The sequence below is a fragment of the Bos grunniens genome, chromosome 3 (assembly GCF_055505025.1).
Source record: "Bos grunniens cultivar Pamir isolate PY7600 chromosome 3, Bosgru_T2T1.0, whole genome shotgun sequence".
Classification (NCBI taxonomy): domain Eukaryota; kingdom Metazoa; phylum Chordata; class Mammalia; order Artiodactyla; family Bovidae; genus Bos; species Bos grunniens.
The window spans coordinates 47,984,213-48,002,884 of NC_141167.1; the positions used below are offsets into that span (position 1 = coordinate 47,984,213).

At 36.8% G+C, this 18,672-nt stretch overlaps 1 protein-coding gene across 10 annotated transcripts in view; it reads right to left on the reverse strand.

The window, feature by feature from the left end:
- Nucleotides 1-18,672, reverse strand: part of NEGR1 (neuronal growth regulator 1) — a 1,037,762-nt gene that overhangs the window by 350,132 nt on the left and 668,958 nt on the right. For 7 of the 10 annotated variants that reach the window (XM_086390567.1, XM_086390577.1, XM_086390571.1 and 4 more), the window contains one exon: nucleotides 4,944-5,075. The exons of 1 other annotated variant lie outside the window; for it this stretch is intronic. In XM_086390567.1, the coding sequence (XP_086246693.1) occupies nucleotides 4,944-5,075 (132 nt within the window). Of the gene's footprint in view, nucleotides 1-814; nucleotides 2,712-4,943; nucleotides 5,076-18,672 lie in introns of those variants that run through there. 2 more of the 10 variants (XM_086390575.1, XM_086390574.1) reach the window with 2 other exon arrangements.

Genomic DNA, 18,672 nt, shown 5'->3' on the forward strand with positions numbered 1-18,672 from the left:
TTGATGAGAAATATATAGTTACATATTTTATATGTAATACATATGTTGTTGTTTAGTCACTAAGTTGTGTCCAACTTTTTGCAACTCCATGGACTCTAGCCCACCAGTCCCCTCTGTCTGTGGGATTTCCCAGGCAAGAATACTGGAGTGGGTTGCCATTTCCTTCTCCAGGGTATGTTCTTAACCCAGGGATTGAACCCACATCTCCTGCATTGGCAGGTGGATTCTTTACCACTGAGCCACATGGGAAGTCCAAGACATAGAAGTATATACACATATTTCTTATCCAATTGTTTGTAGATGTGTGTATATACATACATAAGCAAATATAAAGAAATGTACATATTCATATATTTATTATAGCTATGCTGCTGCTGCTGCTAAGTCGCTTCAGTCGTGTCCGACTCTGTGCAACCCCATAGACGGCGGCCCACCAGGCTCCATTGTCCCTGGGATTCTCCAGGCAAGAACACTGGAGTGGGTTGCCATTTCCTTCTCCAATGCAGGAAGTGAAAAGTGAAAGTGAAGTCGCATAGTCATGTCCAACTCTTCGCGACCCCATGGACTGCAGCCTACCAGGCTCCTCCGTCCATGGGATTTTCCAGGCAAGAGTACTGGAGTGGGGTGCTATTATTGTAAATCATAAATATACTATATTCATATACAAATGGATAAAAGAATATACAGAGAAAAACAGGAAAATAATCATCTACAAAATCTCCCTACCCAGAAACAAAGTTTTTTATAAAAGCTTACAAATTTAATAAATAACTCAAAAAGAACTTATATGTAAATAAATAAATTTATTCTTTAAATTTCTGTAAATAACTCATAATGTGCTTATTTGATCAACAAACTAGTCCAATCTATACAAAATAAGTTGAATATACTAATCATTTCATTAAAGTGTTGTTTAATTTAATTCAATAGAAATCCACATGAAAGTGCTATGAGTACAAAGTATGTGGTGAACATTATTTACTGTAGGTGTGAGAAATATACATGTGCCCATATGCAGCGAATGAGGCAGATGTATTAGATGAATACTAACATAGTACATATTTCTAAATTAGAGGGAACATAAATCTCTTCCTCAAATTGACTTCCGCATAACTGAATGTACCAGAGCTTATGAAAATTTATTACGTTCCATCTTGAACCTCATTTGGGAACAGGGACAAAGTTTCTCTTCAAGTTATTCACAAAGCTGCTGCAATTTTATATGCGCAATCAATATTGATTAATAACCATGAAAAGAGGGCTGCCTTGAACCTGGTGTAATTCTATCTTCAGGGAATCTTCAGATTATCAGGGGACATGAAGTTTCATGCTGGCTACAGAGCACTGTGCTCAATTTTGGGCTTTGACAAACTGAAGTTTGTTCAGTAGGTTTTGGCTAATTTCCTTTGGGAAATCAGTAAAACCCATGGATAGTGCTCAGTTTCTGACTTTGAAAGGGGTGAATTCACAAAATTAATACTTTTCAAATTTCCTCAAAACCAGAAACATATACACTTACACTCACACAGCTATATGGCTGTATATCAATGGTATACATGTGACAAAATTATTCCAAATTAAGGCAAAATTTAGGGCATGACCAGAAATCTGACCAAACTTACATAAAATATTTATTTAAGAGATGTAAATTTAACTGATCGATCAGTATTCAGTTCTTCATGGCACATTTAAGAAAATGTTAGCTACCAAAGGTATAATTTGAGAAGCAACAGTAAACATTGAACATTTAAATCCATGTAAAAAGTCCTGTTGAGTTCATTTTCTTAATATTTTTAATATTATGTTGGTACCAATATTTCTACTTATGATTATACTTCCACTGAAATTAGTTCTTATAAAACATAGTCTGTATTATAACTATAATAAACACATCCTTAACTTTTTTTTTTTTTTACTTTCCCCTTTTTCCTTCTGATTTTCCTTCTCAAGTTAAAGTTGGTTAACAACACTTTCCTTTCTACCTGTTTGAGATGTCTGAAACCCTACAAAAGCCACTGAAGCACCCTTTTCAACTGATGGAATGTCTCGAGGCTAGGCTTCAAACTTTCCTCCTCCCATTTTGTGTTTGAAGACAATCTTCCAGGGGTCTCCTGTGTTTCTGCACATCTTGTGAGCAGAGGCACTGACAGCTTTTGTTCCTGACAATCTTTTCAAGGATGTTTGTATAGCGAACAGTCTTAGAAGATAGAAGAAGTGGTTCTCTCCATGGAGCAAAGGGCAGGTTTGTTTATGGTCCAGTATCATAAAGATAATTTCTCTCTCTGTGGCAAAAGGCTGGTTTGCTTGCTGCCATCATATATGAAAAAAAATTGAGTTTCTAAGCTAAAGGAACCTCAGCTATGACATAAACCTACTGTGTGTATAGATTTCTCTTAACCCTCATCATATCGTAATTGGGACTTGGGGAACCGACATAAGAAAATGACAATACTCTGGCTATTGCTATTTCTATGAGTAATAAACTGCCCTTTGTCTCTGTCTTCTGTCAGCATTTGTGAAATTGTGGCAGATCCCTCCCAGTTCTTGACATCTGTCTCCCTAATTTCTGTCCTTCGGCTTTATATAAGGATGCTTTTCTCTACACAAATCCTTCAGATGATAACTCATTGGTCAGTCTTTCTCTCAATTCAATTTCTGTCCATATTTCTGCATCCTTACTTGAACTGTATCAGTCTAAAGTACCAACTTGTCTGGAATAAAAAACAAAACAAAAATCAAGTTAAATAAGTGACAATGAACTAAAGTCAGAGAGGTAAAAAGGATAGAAACGAAAGTGTGAACACACACACAGGTGAGTTATACATGGAGTACTGCTGCTGCTGCTGCTAAGTCGCTTCAGTCGTGTCCGACTCTGTGCGACCCCAGAGACGGCAGCCCACCAGGCTTCCCCGTCCCTGGCATTCTCCAGGCAAGAACACTGGAGTGGGTTGCCATTTCCTTCCAATGCATGAAAGTGAAAAGTGAAAGTGAAGTTGCTCTGTCGTGTCCGACTCTAGCGACCCCATGGACTGCAGCCCACCAGGCTCCTCGGTCCACAGGATTCTCCAGGCAAAAGTACTGGAGTGGGGTGCCATTGCCTTCTCCGACATGGAGTACAGACCCATGTAAATCCATATGGCAGCTTGTTTTCAACTGTATCCCCATGGGAGACATCACTGTAGAGATACACTAATTTTAACAGTTGAGAGTAGGCTGCATTGTCAAGCTGGGTGTTTTGCTTCTTTGACAGATTGATTCTGCTTTCTCTTTTCTTAGGGCTCATTGCTAAAAGTATTACTTCCTTTCAGTCCTATTTCTCACCTCTTCTCTCAATCCCCCCAACAATAGAATCTATAGACTCATGTTCAGATAAGCATGGCTAGTGATAAAATAATCAGAATTTTTTATTTGAGTGAATAGTATTTATTAACTCTTATTTTAGAGAGTTCCAGAATGGTGAGCAGTAACTCACTGCAACAAGAGTCCTAAGATTCAATGGAAACTTATCATAAATGCATATTTCCAGGCCATATACCCTAAAGATTTTTATTCAGTAGGCCTGGTGGGACACAGATTTTCCATTTCTAGTAACCTTTTGGGTGACTCTCCTGAAGTTTGTCTCAGAGTATTATATAAGAAACTCTGCTCTAGAAACTGCCTCATTCTGGCATTATGCACATTTGCTCAGTTGTTGTTCAGTCACTCAGTCATGTCCAACTGTTTGCCACCCCATGCCAGGCTTCTCTGTTCCTACCATCTCCTAGAGTTTGCTCAAATTCATGTCCATTAAGTAGGTGATGCTATCCAACCATCTCATCCTCTGTCATCCCCTTCTCCTCCTGCGTTCAATCTTTCCCAGCATCAGGGTCTTTTTCAACGAGTCAACACCAAATGTATAGCTCAGCTACTGACAAATGTTAGTTGGTGGCAAAAATTTGCCCTGGCAATAGTCAACTACTGAGTGTGTTTTGATAGATACTTTTTGACCCATACAATTGAGATTAAATATATGAAAAATGCTTAGTGTTAGCATCTGGGGATCTATTTGGAAAATTTTCTTCTGATCTATGGAATTCATATGTAATTAATATATATAATTCATTCATATAATCTGAATTCTATGTATTCATTATTAACATTGGCTGCATAGAGAAAGATTTATAAATGTGAGGAAAAAAAAATTGAAAGTTGTAGCTTGAAAACACTTCTAGTAAAAAACTATTGTCTCCCAAATATTCAATTAGAATAAGTCAAACAATGTGAACAATTTTGAGAGAAAGACTAAGGGAGTATCTTTGAAAAGTAAAAACTATTTCAGTCATTACTGTTGAGATCATAATACATGAAATAAGCTATTAATGAAAAAATGTCTGTCATCAGTGTTTTGAAATGCATTTAGAAGAAGGGTGTAACATAATGACATTGATTGTTCTGCAAGTATCACTTAATAATCTAACTTCCTAATAATGAGGTTCATGAAAAAAATTCATTTTCTCAATATTGTCCAAGCCAAACAGAATTAAATACTCAAATGATAGGAATATCATAGTAACAGTTTTTCTCTTTAAGTACAAAACAACATGCTTCTGGAATTCCACACTTAAATTTAATCAGAATACACTTCAAGTGAAACCCATGAGAATTGAGACAACCCCATGAGTCCAGGATGCTTCAGAAATAAGGACACCACAGTTTAGGATTGGGATGATATTGAAAACATTGCCATCTACACATTAAACTGAATTATTGTAGGATTACTTGGGGCAATTGATGTTACTAAAACAATTCAATCAATATTCTAACAGGCGAACATTTGCACTGCCAAAAAGTACTGTTTATCAATAGACTTCCTCTTTAAAAATAGCAACATAAGCTTCAGACAGTATTTTCCAGGTGTTTAATCTTCCCTTTGAAATTTTTTAATAAAAGGTGATGGGACTTACAGTTTACGACAATTTTCACTTTTTTCACATCTGGGAATGACACATCATTTTCTGCACTGCATTCATATTCTCCAGCCTGGTCCCTTGTAATTCCATAGATGTCCAAATATTGTCCGTTTTCAAATGGTTTTGCTACATGAGAAAAATTTTAAAAAGTACAGTGTGTTTAACTGTATCTGCCTGAGGCTTCATTCAAGTAAAACAACAATCACATGTCTTCCTATTAGATATTGCTGACAAAATAATTCCAAATGAAACTGGGGAATTATTAAACCTTTTGTTCTCTTATGTTCAGAAAAATCAGAGAAAAAAGCAGAAACTGAACAAGGGATACTAAAACAACTGTTTCCCCAGAACAGGATATACATGTGTTCTTTTTAATTGATTGTGGTCTCCTAACCTCCTCACACATCAAATCAAGCTCTGCACATTTCTGTAATTGAGTTCAACAACCTCCTAGCAGTGTAGAGCAAATTCAGTAATATGACTTGGTACATATTGACTTTTATATAGTGTAAGCTAGCAACTTGACATCTAACCTAACTAAATGTTACTTTTCTTTTGGGGAAATCTCACACTCATTCACAAGGTTTCTAGCTAGATGGCTTAATAAAGTATGGAGATGTACTAAAACATTACCATATTTCAGTGTTCATACTTATTAAGGTTTCAAAGGAAGGTACACTATATATAACACACAGAGAAGGAAATGGCAACCCATTCCAGTGTTCTTGCCTGGAGAATCCCAGGGATGGGGGAGCCTGGTGGGCTGCCGTCTATGGGGTCACACAGAGTCGGACACGTCTGAAGCAACTTAGCAGCAGCAGTGCATGCATGCTAAGTTGCTTCAGTTGTTTTCAACTCTGACTCTTTGTGACCCTGTGGACTGGAGCCTACCAGCCTCCTCTGTCCATGGGATTCTCCAGGCAAGAATACTGGAGTGGGTTGCCATGCCGTCCTCCAGGGGATCTCCCCAACTCAGGGACTGAACCCTCACGTCTCCTGGATTGGCTGGTGGGTTCTTTACCACCAGCAGCATCCAGGAAGCCCTATAATCTGCCATGTTTAGAATACATATGATTAAGTCATTTCTCCATTTATCTGGCCAATCACAGCTTGTAGGTAGAGAGTTATTCTTCTGAGATGATAATCAGTTGATAAGCTATTGCAGGTATACAGAGGTGAGCTTATAAAAGAAGCAATTGTCTTCAAATTCATATGCTTAAAATCTGATTTTATAATCATTTCTTTGCTTAACCTAGTTCCTTTATCTGACTCCAATTCACTAAAGTAATATTGATTTTCTATTGTTTCTTCCTGTTTCTCTTATTTTTCACCTATACAATGAAGATAATCTAGGCTTAAATGTGTCTGTAAAAACGATTGAAATATAGGGAGGACAAAATCCTTATTCACATCTAAGAATTTTAAAATATAATGGATTATAAAGGGGGGTATTAAACAGAAATTCAAGTATGGGGAAAATTGATATCCTATATCAGAATTAAATAATCTCATTGGGCAGTATAAAATGAAGCCAATCACAAATGAAAAGGTAAAATGTTGTGAAAACTTGTAAAAAAGCATATTTTATAAGGGTTAAACCTATTTTCAATAGAAGTGGGATGGGAAGGGAGATGAGAGGGTGGTTCAAGAGGGAGGGGACATATGTATACCTATGGCTGATTCATGTTAAGGTTTGACAGAAACCAGCACAGTTCTGTAAAGCAATCATCCTTCAATCAAATAATAAATATATTTAATTTTTTTAAATGACTGGGAATGAGAAGAAAAACGTCATAGGACCAAAGAAATAGAAAGATGCACATAAATGATCACAAACTATAATTGTTTAGAACAGCATAAAATTAGTAAATTTGTGTTATAATGTGATTTTATAGTATATTATAGAGTATATAACATATATTATATACATAGATACATATATATCATAATAATGATATAGCTTTTTAATAATAATTATTGTTCAAAAAAATTTTACATGGGAATTCCCTGGTGGCCCAGTGGTTAGGACTCCAACTCCACCTTTCCACTATAGGGGCATATATCCCATCCCTGGTTGGGGAAATAAGATCCCACTAGCTGCCTAGTGTGGCCAAAAAAAACAAGAAATGCGTATCTGAAAATTTTACATGCATATTCCCATTTTTGTGTACTGATATAATTTTAAGAAGTGTTACCCCCTAAAATGCATGTTTTTGATAAATAAATCATAAAATATGATGTATATTAGTGTATGCTATTGTTTAAAGAAATACATTAGATTTGTATGTCTATGGGAAATAAAAAGTATAATAAAAAAGGGAAAAATAGGTTTCTGAAATATAAAAAAAAGCATTTTTTTCCTCTCCTAAATGGTTAAATGACATATTTTGAAAGATTGACAGCAACTAAAGAAGTCATGTGATAAAATTTCATTCAACTCTAGAGAACACCTTTTAAAATCTATTGAATGTTTGTTCATAGAGTTCACTGTACAATCTATGCACCTAGATTCAAAGATCCTTCTCCAGCCTCATCAGGGAACAATGTATTTACAACTACCAGATTTATGCATGAGAGCAGTACCTATAGAGCCAGTGAATGGGCGATACTGCCAATACTAGCTATCGATAAGATGACACTAATAAAAAGAAGCATAAATGTATGGCCAACACCTTAATTTTCCTCACTAGATTCCTGAGACTTTAATCTACTCCCTTAATTCCATTTACTATGCATCAGCTCTTCCCAAAGGTGTGCTCGAAGTATTCTCTTGTTTTTACACAAATACAGTTCTGTTTCCATCCTGAACTCATCTTGCTCTTTTCTCAGTCTAATCTAGCCATGCTTGAATTCCAAATTTGAAACTTGGAGTTGTTTTGCCTAGAATTTATACCCTGGAGTATACTGGTTGTCAATAATTTTCTTGGTTGTTTCTCTGGCTTTTGTTATCCTCAGCTTTCCTGCCATAATTCTTTACCTTAGTTTTAGACTCAAGGAAACCAAACTTGTCCTTAGATACTCGTCAGGGTCTCCCTCTATTTCCATCTCTCTCCTAGCAAGGTGAGAAAATTTGGCATAGTACACTGAAATGCAAAGATTGACATTTCAGTTCACGCAATCTAACTCAATTTTTCCCACAAATGGAGGGGAAAGACCAAGGCTGAAGGGATATATTGACTTGGAATCCTTACCACTGCCATAACTTCACAATGTTTATGATGTTGATGTACTATCCCAGGGTACTCCTTATAAATCTGAAGATGTATTAAAAATTATGGAGTATTTTTATTTCTTAGGATACCAATTATAAATATTAGTGAGATATAAACTATTTTGACTTCTTCTGTGTATGGGTTTTACCATTCATCATGAGTACAAACAATAATTCCTGTTTTGTTGTCTCTGTGTTTCTAGCTCTAGCATAGTACTTGAAACAGTATACACTTGGTAAATATTTATTGAATAAGTAAATGCATATATTGATTAAAGAATTAATAAAGTCCTATAAAGGTAGTACACAAAGAATCTAAAGTAAATGCCCATATGCAAAGAAGTTGTCAGTTTTCTTTCAGCCGAGAGGAAGGGAAAGAACTTTAAAGAGTTATCATCCTTACTAACTTCTTGACAGGACAGTGATGGCAGTGGTGAGAACAGACTTTCGGTGTAGCTGTCATAGATCCTATTTTAAGATTATAAAGACTAACAAAAACTTTAAATATAATATTGAAGAAAAAAGATAGATATTGCCTGTAATCTAAACAATAGTTTTCTTTTGTGTTTAATGTCTTCTAGACATGTGTAGGGAGAAGGCAATGGCAACGCACCCCAGTACTCTTGCCTGGAAAATCCCATGGATGGAGGAGCCTGGTAGGCTGCAGTCCATGGGGTCGCTAAGAGTCGGACACGGCTGAATGACTTCACTTTCACTTTTCACTTTCATGCATTGGAGGAGGAAATGGCAACCCACTCCAGTGTTCTTGCCTGGAGAATTCCAGGGATGGGGGAGCCTGGTGGGCTGCCATCTCTGGGGTTGCACAGAGTTGAACACCACTGAAGCGACTTAGCAGCAGCAGCAGCAGACATGTGTAGACGCTTCTCCAGAAAACAGAGAACTGAAGAAATTCCACACTTTCAGTCATGCCACTATTATTACCCTCTTAAAAGGGAAAGCTGAGAAATAGGCTGCAGCTATGCTTTATAACATCACTCTCATACTGATTTCTGATAAGAATCTGGCTAGGCAGTCCATGGGGTCGCTGAGAGTTGGACGTGACTGAGTGACTTCACTTTCACTTTTCACTTTCATGCATTGGAGAAGGAAATGGCAACCCACTCCAGTGTTCTTGCCTGGAGAATTCCAGGGATGGGGGAGCCTGGTGGGCTGCCGTCTCTGGGGTTGCACAGAGTTGAACACGACTGAAGCGACCTAGCAGCAGCAGTAGAAAGAGTTCTATCAATTCAGTTCAGTTCAGTCGCTCAGTCGTGTCCGACTCTTTGTGACCCCATGAATTACAGCACGCCAGGCCTCCCTGTCCATCACCAAACCCGGAGTTTACCCAAACTCATGTCCATCGAGTTGGTGATGCCATCCAGCCATCTCATCCTCTGTCGTCCCCTTCTCTTCCTGCCCCCAATCCCTCCCAGCATCAGAGTCTTTTCCAATAAGTCAACTCTTCGCATGAGGTGGCCAAAGTATTGGAGTTTCAGCTTTAGCATCAGTCCTTCCAAAGAAATCCCAGGGCTGATCTCCTTTAGAATGGACTGGTTGGATCTCCTTGCAGTCCAAGGGACTCTCAAGAGTCTTCTCCAACACCACAGTTCAAAAGCATCAATTCTTCAGGGCTCAGCCTTCTTCACAGTCCAACTCTCACATCCATATGTGACCACAGGAAAAACCATAGCCTTGACTAGATGGACCTTTGTTGGCAAAGTAATGTCTCTGCTTTTCAATATGCAATCTAGCTTGGTCATAACTTTCCTTCCAAGGAGTAAGTGTCTTTTAATTTCATGGCTGCAGTCACCATCTGCACTGATTTTGGAGCCCAAAAAAATAAAGTCTGACATACACTGTTTCCACTGTTTCCCCATCTATTTCCCATGAAGTGATGGGACCAGACGCCATGATCTTCGTTTTCTGAATGTTGAGTTTTAAGCCAGCTTTATCACTCTCCACTTTCACTTTCATCAAGAGGCTTTTTAGTTTCTCTTTACTTTCTGCCAAAAGGGTGGTGTCATCTGCATATCTGAGGTGATTGATATTTCTCCTGGCAATCTTGATTCCAGCTTGTGTTTCTTCCAGCCCAGCATTTCTCATGATGTACTCTGCATATAAGTTAAATAAGCAGGGTGACAATATACAGCCTTGACGTACTCCTTTTCCTATTTGGAACCAGTCTGTTGTTCCATGTCCAGTTCTAACTGTTGCTTCCTGACCTGCATACAGATTTCTCAAGAGGCAGGTCAGGTGGTTGGGATTCCCATCTCTTTCAGAATTTTCCAGTTTATTGTGATCCACACAGTCAAAGGCTTTGGCATAGTCAATAAAGCAGAAATAGATGTTTTTCTGGAACTCTTTTTGATTCTTTAGTGGTATCCAATTCTTTGCAACCCTATGTGCTGTATCCTTCCAGGCTTCTCTGTCCATGGGATTCTCCAGAGAATAATACTGGAGTTGGTTCCCATGCCCTTCTCCAGGGGATCTTCTGGACCCAGGGATCAAAACCCTGTCTCTTACGTCTGCTGCATTGGCAGGTAGGTTCTTTACCACTCAGGCCACCTGGGAAGCCCTTCTAGCACATTATCCTTCACTAATTTTCCTCTCATCTCTCTAACTTTTTCACTTTTTCAAAATCCTTCACGTCTCCCAAATATTGCTTCTGCCCTATGATCTTTTTTCCTCATTCAGCACATTTTCCAAAATTCAAGGGGTCTTGTTCACTCATTTTCATTTCATTATTATCTACATGCTGATTAGTATCTTATTGATCTGTTTCACTTATATCTGTATCCTGAATCTTGGGCACAATTATTCAGCTGGACATCTCCCTTTGGATGTCTCACAGGCATCTCAAAATCAAATCACAAAAACTAAACTTACCTTTCCTGCCATACTTGAAACACCCCCTGAGTTTCAAGTCTCAATGAGTGATCTGATTATCATCCAGTTGCTCAAGCCACAAATCTTAGTATTAACTTTGACAGCACCTTTTGTCTTAGTTCATAAACCATCAGTCACCGTGTCCTGTCAATTTTACCTCCTAAATAAATTCTCAAACCTCTCCTAGGAGCCCCTCTGTCTCAGTTACTTATCTCTGAATGCATATACTCAGATGTGCCAATGACTGCATACTACTTTGCAGTCATTTCAGTCATTTCCCAAAACCCTTGCTCAGAAACAGTCAACCCATTTTTCAAGGCTGCCCTGCAGGAATATTATTTTTTAGGGTCTCATAGCCATTTATTACTACATAGTACTCTGCAACTGAATTTTAAAACACTCTTTGAATGCTTCACTTACATTTATGATTGTAATCATTTTCTGTCATCTTGTTGTCTACCAGCATATTTATGTAAGTATCTCCTCTATGCATTTTACCATATTGAGTGGTTAGGGATGAGGGTTCTAGAACTAGTCTAGGCTTCAAATGTCAGCTCTGTCATTTAAAAGCTCTGTGACCTGATACAAGGTATTTGACCAATAGTTTACTCAAATATGATGTGTGAGGAGAGTAACAGAAACTGCCTCCTATGTATGGTTGGATTAAGAGGGTTAATGCAAGTAAAGTGTTTAGAACACTGATACATCATAGGAAATACATATATATATATATATATATACACATAAATATATATGCACAAACTACTAATATGTAATAGTATAATATATATACATATTAGCACTCTGCAGAAGTATAATGAAAAAAGGAATGAAAAATATTAAAAATTCAAAGTTATTAACATAGGAATATAAAATATCTCAAATGAAATATTGATTTAAATTAATTGGAAGTCTAGATACCGAGAAAAAACTTTATTAAACTTTAAAGTATTTATCCAAGCATTTTGAGGTATTTATCTAAACTGAAGCAGATGGAGAAAAGAGTACAAATAACCAAACAAATCTTTAAACCAACAGAGCCTCAGTGATATATGGAAAATATAAATTTCTCTTATATGGATAACTGAGTCCCCTAAAGGGGATAGAAAAAATATTTGGAGAAATAAAGGAGGTATTTTTTTTCCAAATTTGACACATACAATAAAACTTCAGATAAATGAAGTTAATAATCTCCAATCAGGATAAACACAAATAAAAATCACTCAAAAGCACAATATAATCAACTTGCTAAAAACCAAAGAGAAAGAGAAAATTTTAAAAGCATCCAGAGACAAAATAAACATTACATGTCAAGAAAGAGAAATAAATATTTGCTGCACTTGTCTGAAGTACATAAGCCAAAAGACAATGGAACACCACAAAAATGAATAAAATTCTAGTATCAGTCCTGTAAGCTTCAGTCTTAAGAAGCTAGAAGAAGAAGAACAAATGAAACCTAAATTAAATAGACTTGTGGAAATAATAAAAATCAGAAATCAGTAAAATTAAAAACAGTCAATAGAGAAAATTAATGAAACCAAAATTAGTCTTTTAAAAGATCACTGAAGTGGGAAAAGCTTGGCCAGGCTGATAACAAATAGGAAGATAACACAAATTATCGATATCAGAGGTGAAAGAGAGGATATTGCTATAGTCATAAGAAAAACTGAATAGCTACTAAGCAAATATGAAGAAAAACTCCCTAACATTTAACTCAAGAATTTAGATTACATGGACAAATTGCTGGAAAGACACAAATCTCAAAACTGACTTAGAAGAAACAGAAAATCTGAATATTCAATACATATTCAATTATAATAAATTAAAAGTGAAAGTCGCTCAGTCATGTCTGACTCTTTGTGACCCCATGGGCTATACAGTCCATGCAATTCTTCAGGCCAGGATTTGGAGTGGGTGGCCATTCCCTTCTCCAGGGGATCTTCCCAACCTAGGGATCGAACCCAGGTCTCCCGCATCACAGGCAGATTTTTTACCAGCTGAGCCACTAGGGAAGCCCTAAGAAGTTCAATTTATAACTTAAAATTTCCCACGTGGAAAACTCCAGAATCATGTTTAGTACAATTTTAAAAAAGAAATATTACCAATTTATACAAAGTCTTTCTGAAAATGGAGGAGAAAGAGAATTCCCCAGATCATTTTGTAAGACTTACATTACTTCAGCATCAAAACTAATGACAACAAAAGAGAAAAAAAATAAACGTAAGCACAAAAGTCTTTTAAAAAAATCTTAGTAAACAAACCCAGTGACATATAAAAATGATAATATACCATTATCAAGTATGCTTTATCCCAGAATTGAAAGGCTGGTGGTACAACTGAAATATCAAACAATCTAATTTGCTTTATCAAGAACAACAACAATCTACATTATCTCTAAATGCAGGTAAATCATTGAAAGCATTCAACACTCATTCAAGATAATGTTTCAGAAAACAGAATTGAAGGAAACTTCTCAACGTGACAAAACTTCTGTGAGAACCTTACATCTAACCTCATACTTAATGATGTAAATGTTAATGCTTTCCCCCTAAGATGAGCGTCAAGGCAAGGTTGTCCACTCTGACCCAAAGCTCACATCTTATATATAAATTAACTCAACAATCATCATTGACTTTAATGTGAATCATAAAGCTATAAATATTCTAGGAGAAAACAAGGGGAAAAAATTTGTTTTGGGCTGAAGGTTCTTAGATATGACACCTAAAGCACAAGACATATAAGAATTTATGGATAAATTGGATTTCATCAAAATTAAACAAAACTTTGCTTTATAAAACACACCATTAATTAAATAGGAAGTCAAGCCATATAACAGGATAAAACTTTCTAAATCATATTGGACAAAGGACTTAAGCATACATAAGGAATTCTCAAAGCTCAATAAACATATACAACTTAATAAAGAAATGAACAAAAGATTAAATAGATGCCTTTTTTTTTAAAGAAAATCAATTATTAAATAGATATGTCAAAAGGTGATAAACATCAGTGCTCAGTCGCTTCAGTCATGTCCAACACTTTTTGACCCGTTGACTGTAGTCCACCAGGCTCTTATGTCCATGGGACTTTCCTAGCAAGAATACTAGAGTGGGTTGCCATGCCCTCTTCCAGGGGATATTCCTGACTCAGAGATTGAACCCACATCACCTACTTTTCCTCTATTGCAGGCAGATTCTTTACCACTGAACCACCAAGGAAGTTCCAATAAACATCATTAGTCATTATTAAAGTTAGGAAAATCAAAACCAAAATGAGATTTCATTGTGTATGTATTAAAATGGGAAACACACACACACACAAACACATGCAAAACAACACTAATTAGTGCTGGTAGAAGCAGAGTACTGGGAGCTCATCTATATTACTGGTAGAATGTGAAATGGCACTGTCCTTTGAAAAAGTTTGTCAGTTCTTATAAAATTAAGTATGCATTTACCATGTTACCTAACAATTTTACTCCTAGAGAAATGTACATTTACACAGAAACCTGTATACAATGTTTATGTTGACTTTATTGGCAATTACTAAAAATGAATCGACCCAATGGTCCTTTAAGTAGTGAATGAAGAAACAAATTGTGGTACATCCCTATAATGCAATAACATCTGTCAATAAAGTTATAAAATGAGAGATGTTTTTACATATATATATATATATACAACATGGATTAATCTCAAATACATTTTACTAAGTGGAAGAAAATAGACCCAAAAGGCTACATGTATGAGTTCATTTGTATAACATTCCATATTACTATAGATGTAAAGAATAGATCAGTTTTTGACAGGAGTTGGAGATGGAAAAGCTGGTTGACTATAGAAGAGCATCATGCAGGAATTTCTTAGAGTCCTTTAACTGTTTTGTATCTTGATTGTGGTGGTGAACACATGCAGATGTATTTGTTAAAACCCATAGAATTTTATGATACCTAAGCACGGTTATTTTGGAGAAGGCAATGGCACCCCACTCCAGTACTCTTGCCTGGAAAATCCATGGACAGAGGAGCCTGGTGGGCTGCAGTCCATGGAGTCGCTAAGAGTCGGACAGGACTGAGCGACTTCACTTTCACTTTTCTCTTTCATGCAGTGGAGAAGGAAATGGCAACCCACTCCAGTATTCTTGCCTGGAGAATCCCAGGGACGTTGGAGCCTGGTGGGCTGCCATCTATGGGGTCACACAGAGTCGGACACGACTGAAGCGACTTAACATAACATAACATGGTTATTTACTTTGTGTAAATTAATAGACAAAGAATATTGATATGTAACATACAGTTACATACTCAATAAAATGACCCAAATAAAAAAGACAATGCCAAATGTTGGTGATGAAATGGGGCCTATAACACAGCTCTGTCCTAAGGAAAACACATGAAAAATTATTTTCCAATCCTTTCAGTCCTAGAGGGAAGGGGAGTTTTAGGAGTATCCGTCAGTTCATGGTGAACATATTTTAGAAGTTCTGCAGCAGTGATGTGAATTACAACTCACTCTGCTATCTGTTGCCTTAGGATTTGAGCTGAAGGTTCCTTTTAGCATCCTATTACATTAGCTTTGTGACCCAAGGCCCTCTGTGAATAATACACTCTGTACTCCAGGGTCTGGCTAGAGAATGGAAGTTTGATTTCTATTATCACAAGTTCACATAGAGGAATAGCATTCATAAGGGATTACTTGAAGGAAATTCATTCATTTCTTCGGCTGTTTAATTTTTTCTTTTCAGAATAAGCCAGCATATTAGACTGTCCCTTTCATTATTTTATTATAGTTCCTATTAAAATTTCCTTTACCAAACTTTGCTTTAGTGTTATCATACCAGTCTTTGAGAGCCATTATAAGAATGCCCATATGAAATTTTCCATTATAGTATTATCAGAAAAGTTACTGAGGTCCTACTGCTGTAATTGATGTGTCCACTTACTGAAGACCCGTGGGAAAAATTCACTGTGTATCTTAGTACTAGGAAAGGCTCTTACTTTTGACATTCTAATTTGCTTTGATATTATAATACATGACTGTATACATTGTTTGTTCCCCTCTTCCTTCTTTTTTCTAGGCCACTAGATAATTTAAAACCAAAATAAAGGAAATTATATTTTTGATTTCTCTATACCTAGCATGTTTTGAGGATCATTAAGTAATAATATGTGAACATCATAAATAAGAATATAAAGGTGAAAATATTTGAAAAAAGCTATATTACATATAATAAGCAGACTTGTATTAAAATAAATAAATTAGATGGTTTTCTATTGGATATTATAATAGATCCTTTGGATATTACTTTGCTACAAGCAAAAATATTTGCTGAGCAGACAGAAAAAAAAGCAGCATGGTGCCTAACAGGAATGTTGCAATAATTATGACACCATCTTGAGTTCATAACTTTCAAATAATTAATCTTGTTGAGGCATCTAAAAGTCATTTAGCATCTTGAGGAAATAGACATATGACAATAGTTAATTCTAAATGTGTTTGTATCAATACTGCATTACTATTGTAGTATTGTTTGTACAATACTACAAACCTGCAGTAATCAAAACTGCATGGTACTAGTATAAAAAGACATATGGATCAATGAAACAGAATAGAGACCCCAAAAATAAACTCACACACCTACAGTCAATTAATCTTGACAAAGGACACAAGAACATAACAATAGAGAAAAGACATTCTCTTCAGTAAGTGGTTTTGGGGAAGCTGTACATCTACATGTACATCAGTCAAGCTAGAACACACCCTCATGGCACACAAAAAAATAAACTAACTCCAAATGGCTTAAAGATTAAATATAAGACATGACACCAAAGAATTCCTAGAAGAGAACATAGGCAAACATTCTCTGAAATAAATTGCACCAAGGTTTTCTTAGGTCAGTCTTTCAAGGCAATAGAAATTAAAGCAAAAATAAAGAAAAGGGCCTAAATCAGAATTATAAGCTTTTGTACAGCAATGCTATGCTAAGTCGCTTCAGTCGTGTCCAACTCTGTGCGACCCCATAGACGGCAGCCCACCAGGCTCTGTCGTCCCTGGGATTCTCCAGGCAAGAACACTGGAGTGGGTTGCCATTTGCTTCTCCAATGCATGAAAGTGAAAAGGGAAAGTGAAGTCACTCAGTCGTGTCTGACTCTTAGCGACCCCATGGACTGCAGCCTACCAGGCTCTTCCATCCATGGGAGTTTCCAGGCAAGAGTACTGGAGTGGGATGCCATTGCCTTCCCCATTGTACAGCAAAGGGAATCATAAACCAAATGAAAAGACAGCTTACAAAATGTGAGAAAATATTTGCAAATGAAGCGACCAAGAAGGGCTTAATTTCCAAAATCTACAAAGAGCTCATACAATTCAACAACAGAAAACAAACAACTCAGTTGAACCATGGACAGAAGACTTAAACAGACATTTCTAAAGGAAACACTAATGACCAATAGGCACATGAAAGATGCTCAACATTGCCAAATATTAGAGAAATGCTAATCAAAAGATAAAACTCTACACATGGACATCACCAGATGGTCAATACAGAAATCAGATTAATTATATTCTTTGCAGCCAAAGATGGAAAAGCTGTATATAGTCAGCAAAAACAAAACTGGGGGCTGACTGTGGCTCAGATCATGAACTCCTTATTGCCAAATTCACACATAAATTAAAGAAAGTAGGGACCATTCAGGTATGACCTAAATAAAATTCCTTATGATTATATAGTGGAATTGACAAATAGTTTCGGGATTAGAACTGATAGACACAGCACCTGAAGAACTACAGAGAGAGGTTCATGACACTGTACAGGAGGCAGGGATCAAGAACATCCTCAAGAAAGAAATGTAAAAAAGCAAAATGGCTGTCTGAGGAGGCCTTACAAATAGTTGTGAAAAGAAGAGAAGAGAAAAGCAAAGGAGAAAAGGAAAGATTAACCCATTTGAATGCAGATTTCCAAAGAATAGCAAAGAGAGATAACAAAGCCTTCCTCAGTGATCAGTGCAAAGAAATGGAGGAAAACAATAGAATGGGAAAGACTAGAGATCTCTTCAAGAAAATTAGAGATACCAAGGGAATATTTCATGCAATGATGGGTACAATAAAGAACAGAAATGGTATGGACTTAACAGAAGCAGAAGATACTGAGAAGTTCAGTTCAGTTCAGTCGCTCAGTTGTGTCCAACTCTTTGTGACCCCATGAACCGTAGCATGCCAGGCCTCCCTGTCCATCACCAACTCCTGGAGTCCATCCAAGCCCATGTCCATTGAGTCAGCAATGCCATCCAACCATATTATCCTCTGTCGTCCCCTTCTCCTCCTGCCCTCAATCTTTCCCAGAATCAGGGTCTTTTCAAATGAATCAGCTCTTCACATCAGGTGACCAAAGTATTGGAGTTTCAGCTTCAACACTAGTCCTTCCAATGAACACCCAGGACTGATCTCCTTTAGGAAGGACTGGTTGGATCTCCTTGCAGTCCAAGGGACTCTCAAGAGTCTTCTCCAACACCACAGTTCAAAAGCATCAATCCTCCAGCGCTCAGCTTTCTTTATAGTCCAACTCTCACATCCATACATGACCACTGGCAAAACAATAGCCTTGACTAGACAGACCTTTGTTTACAAA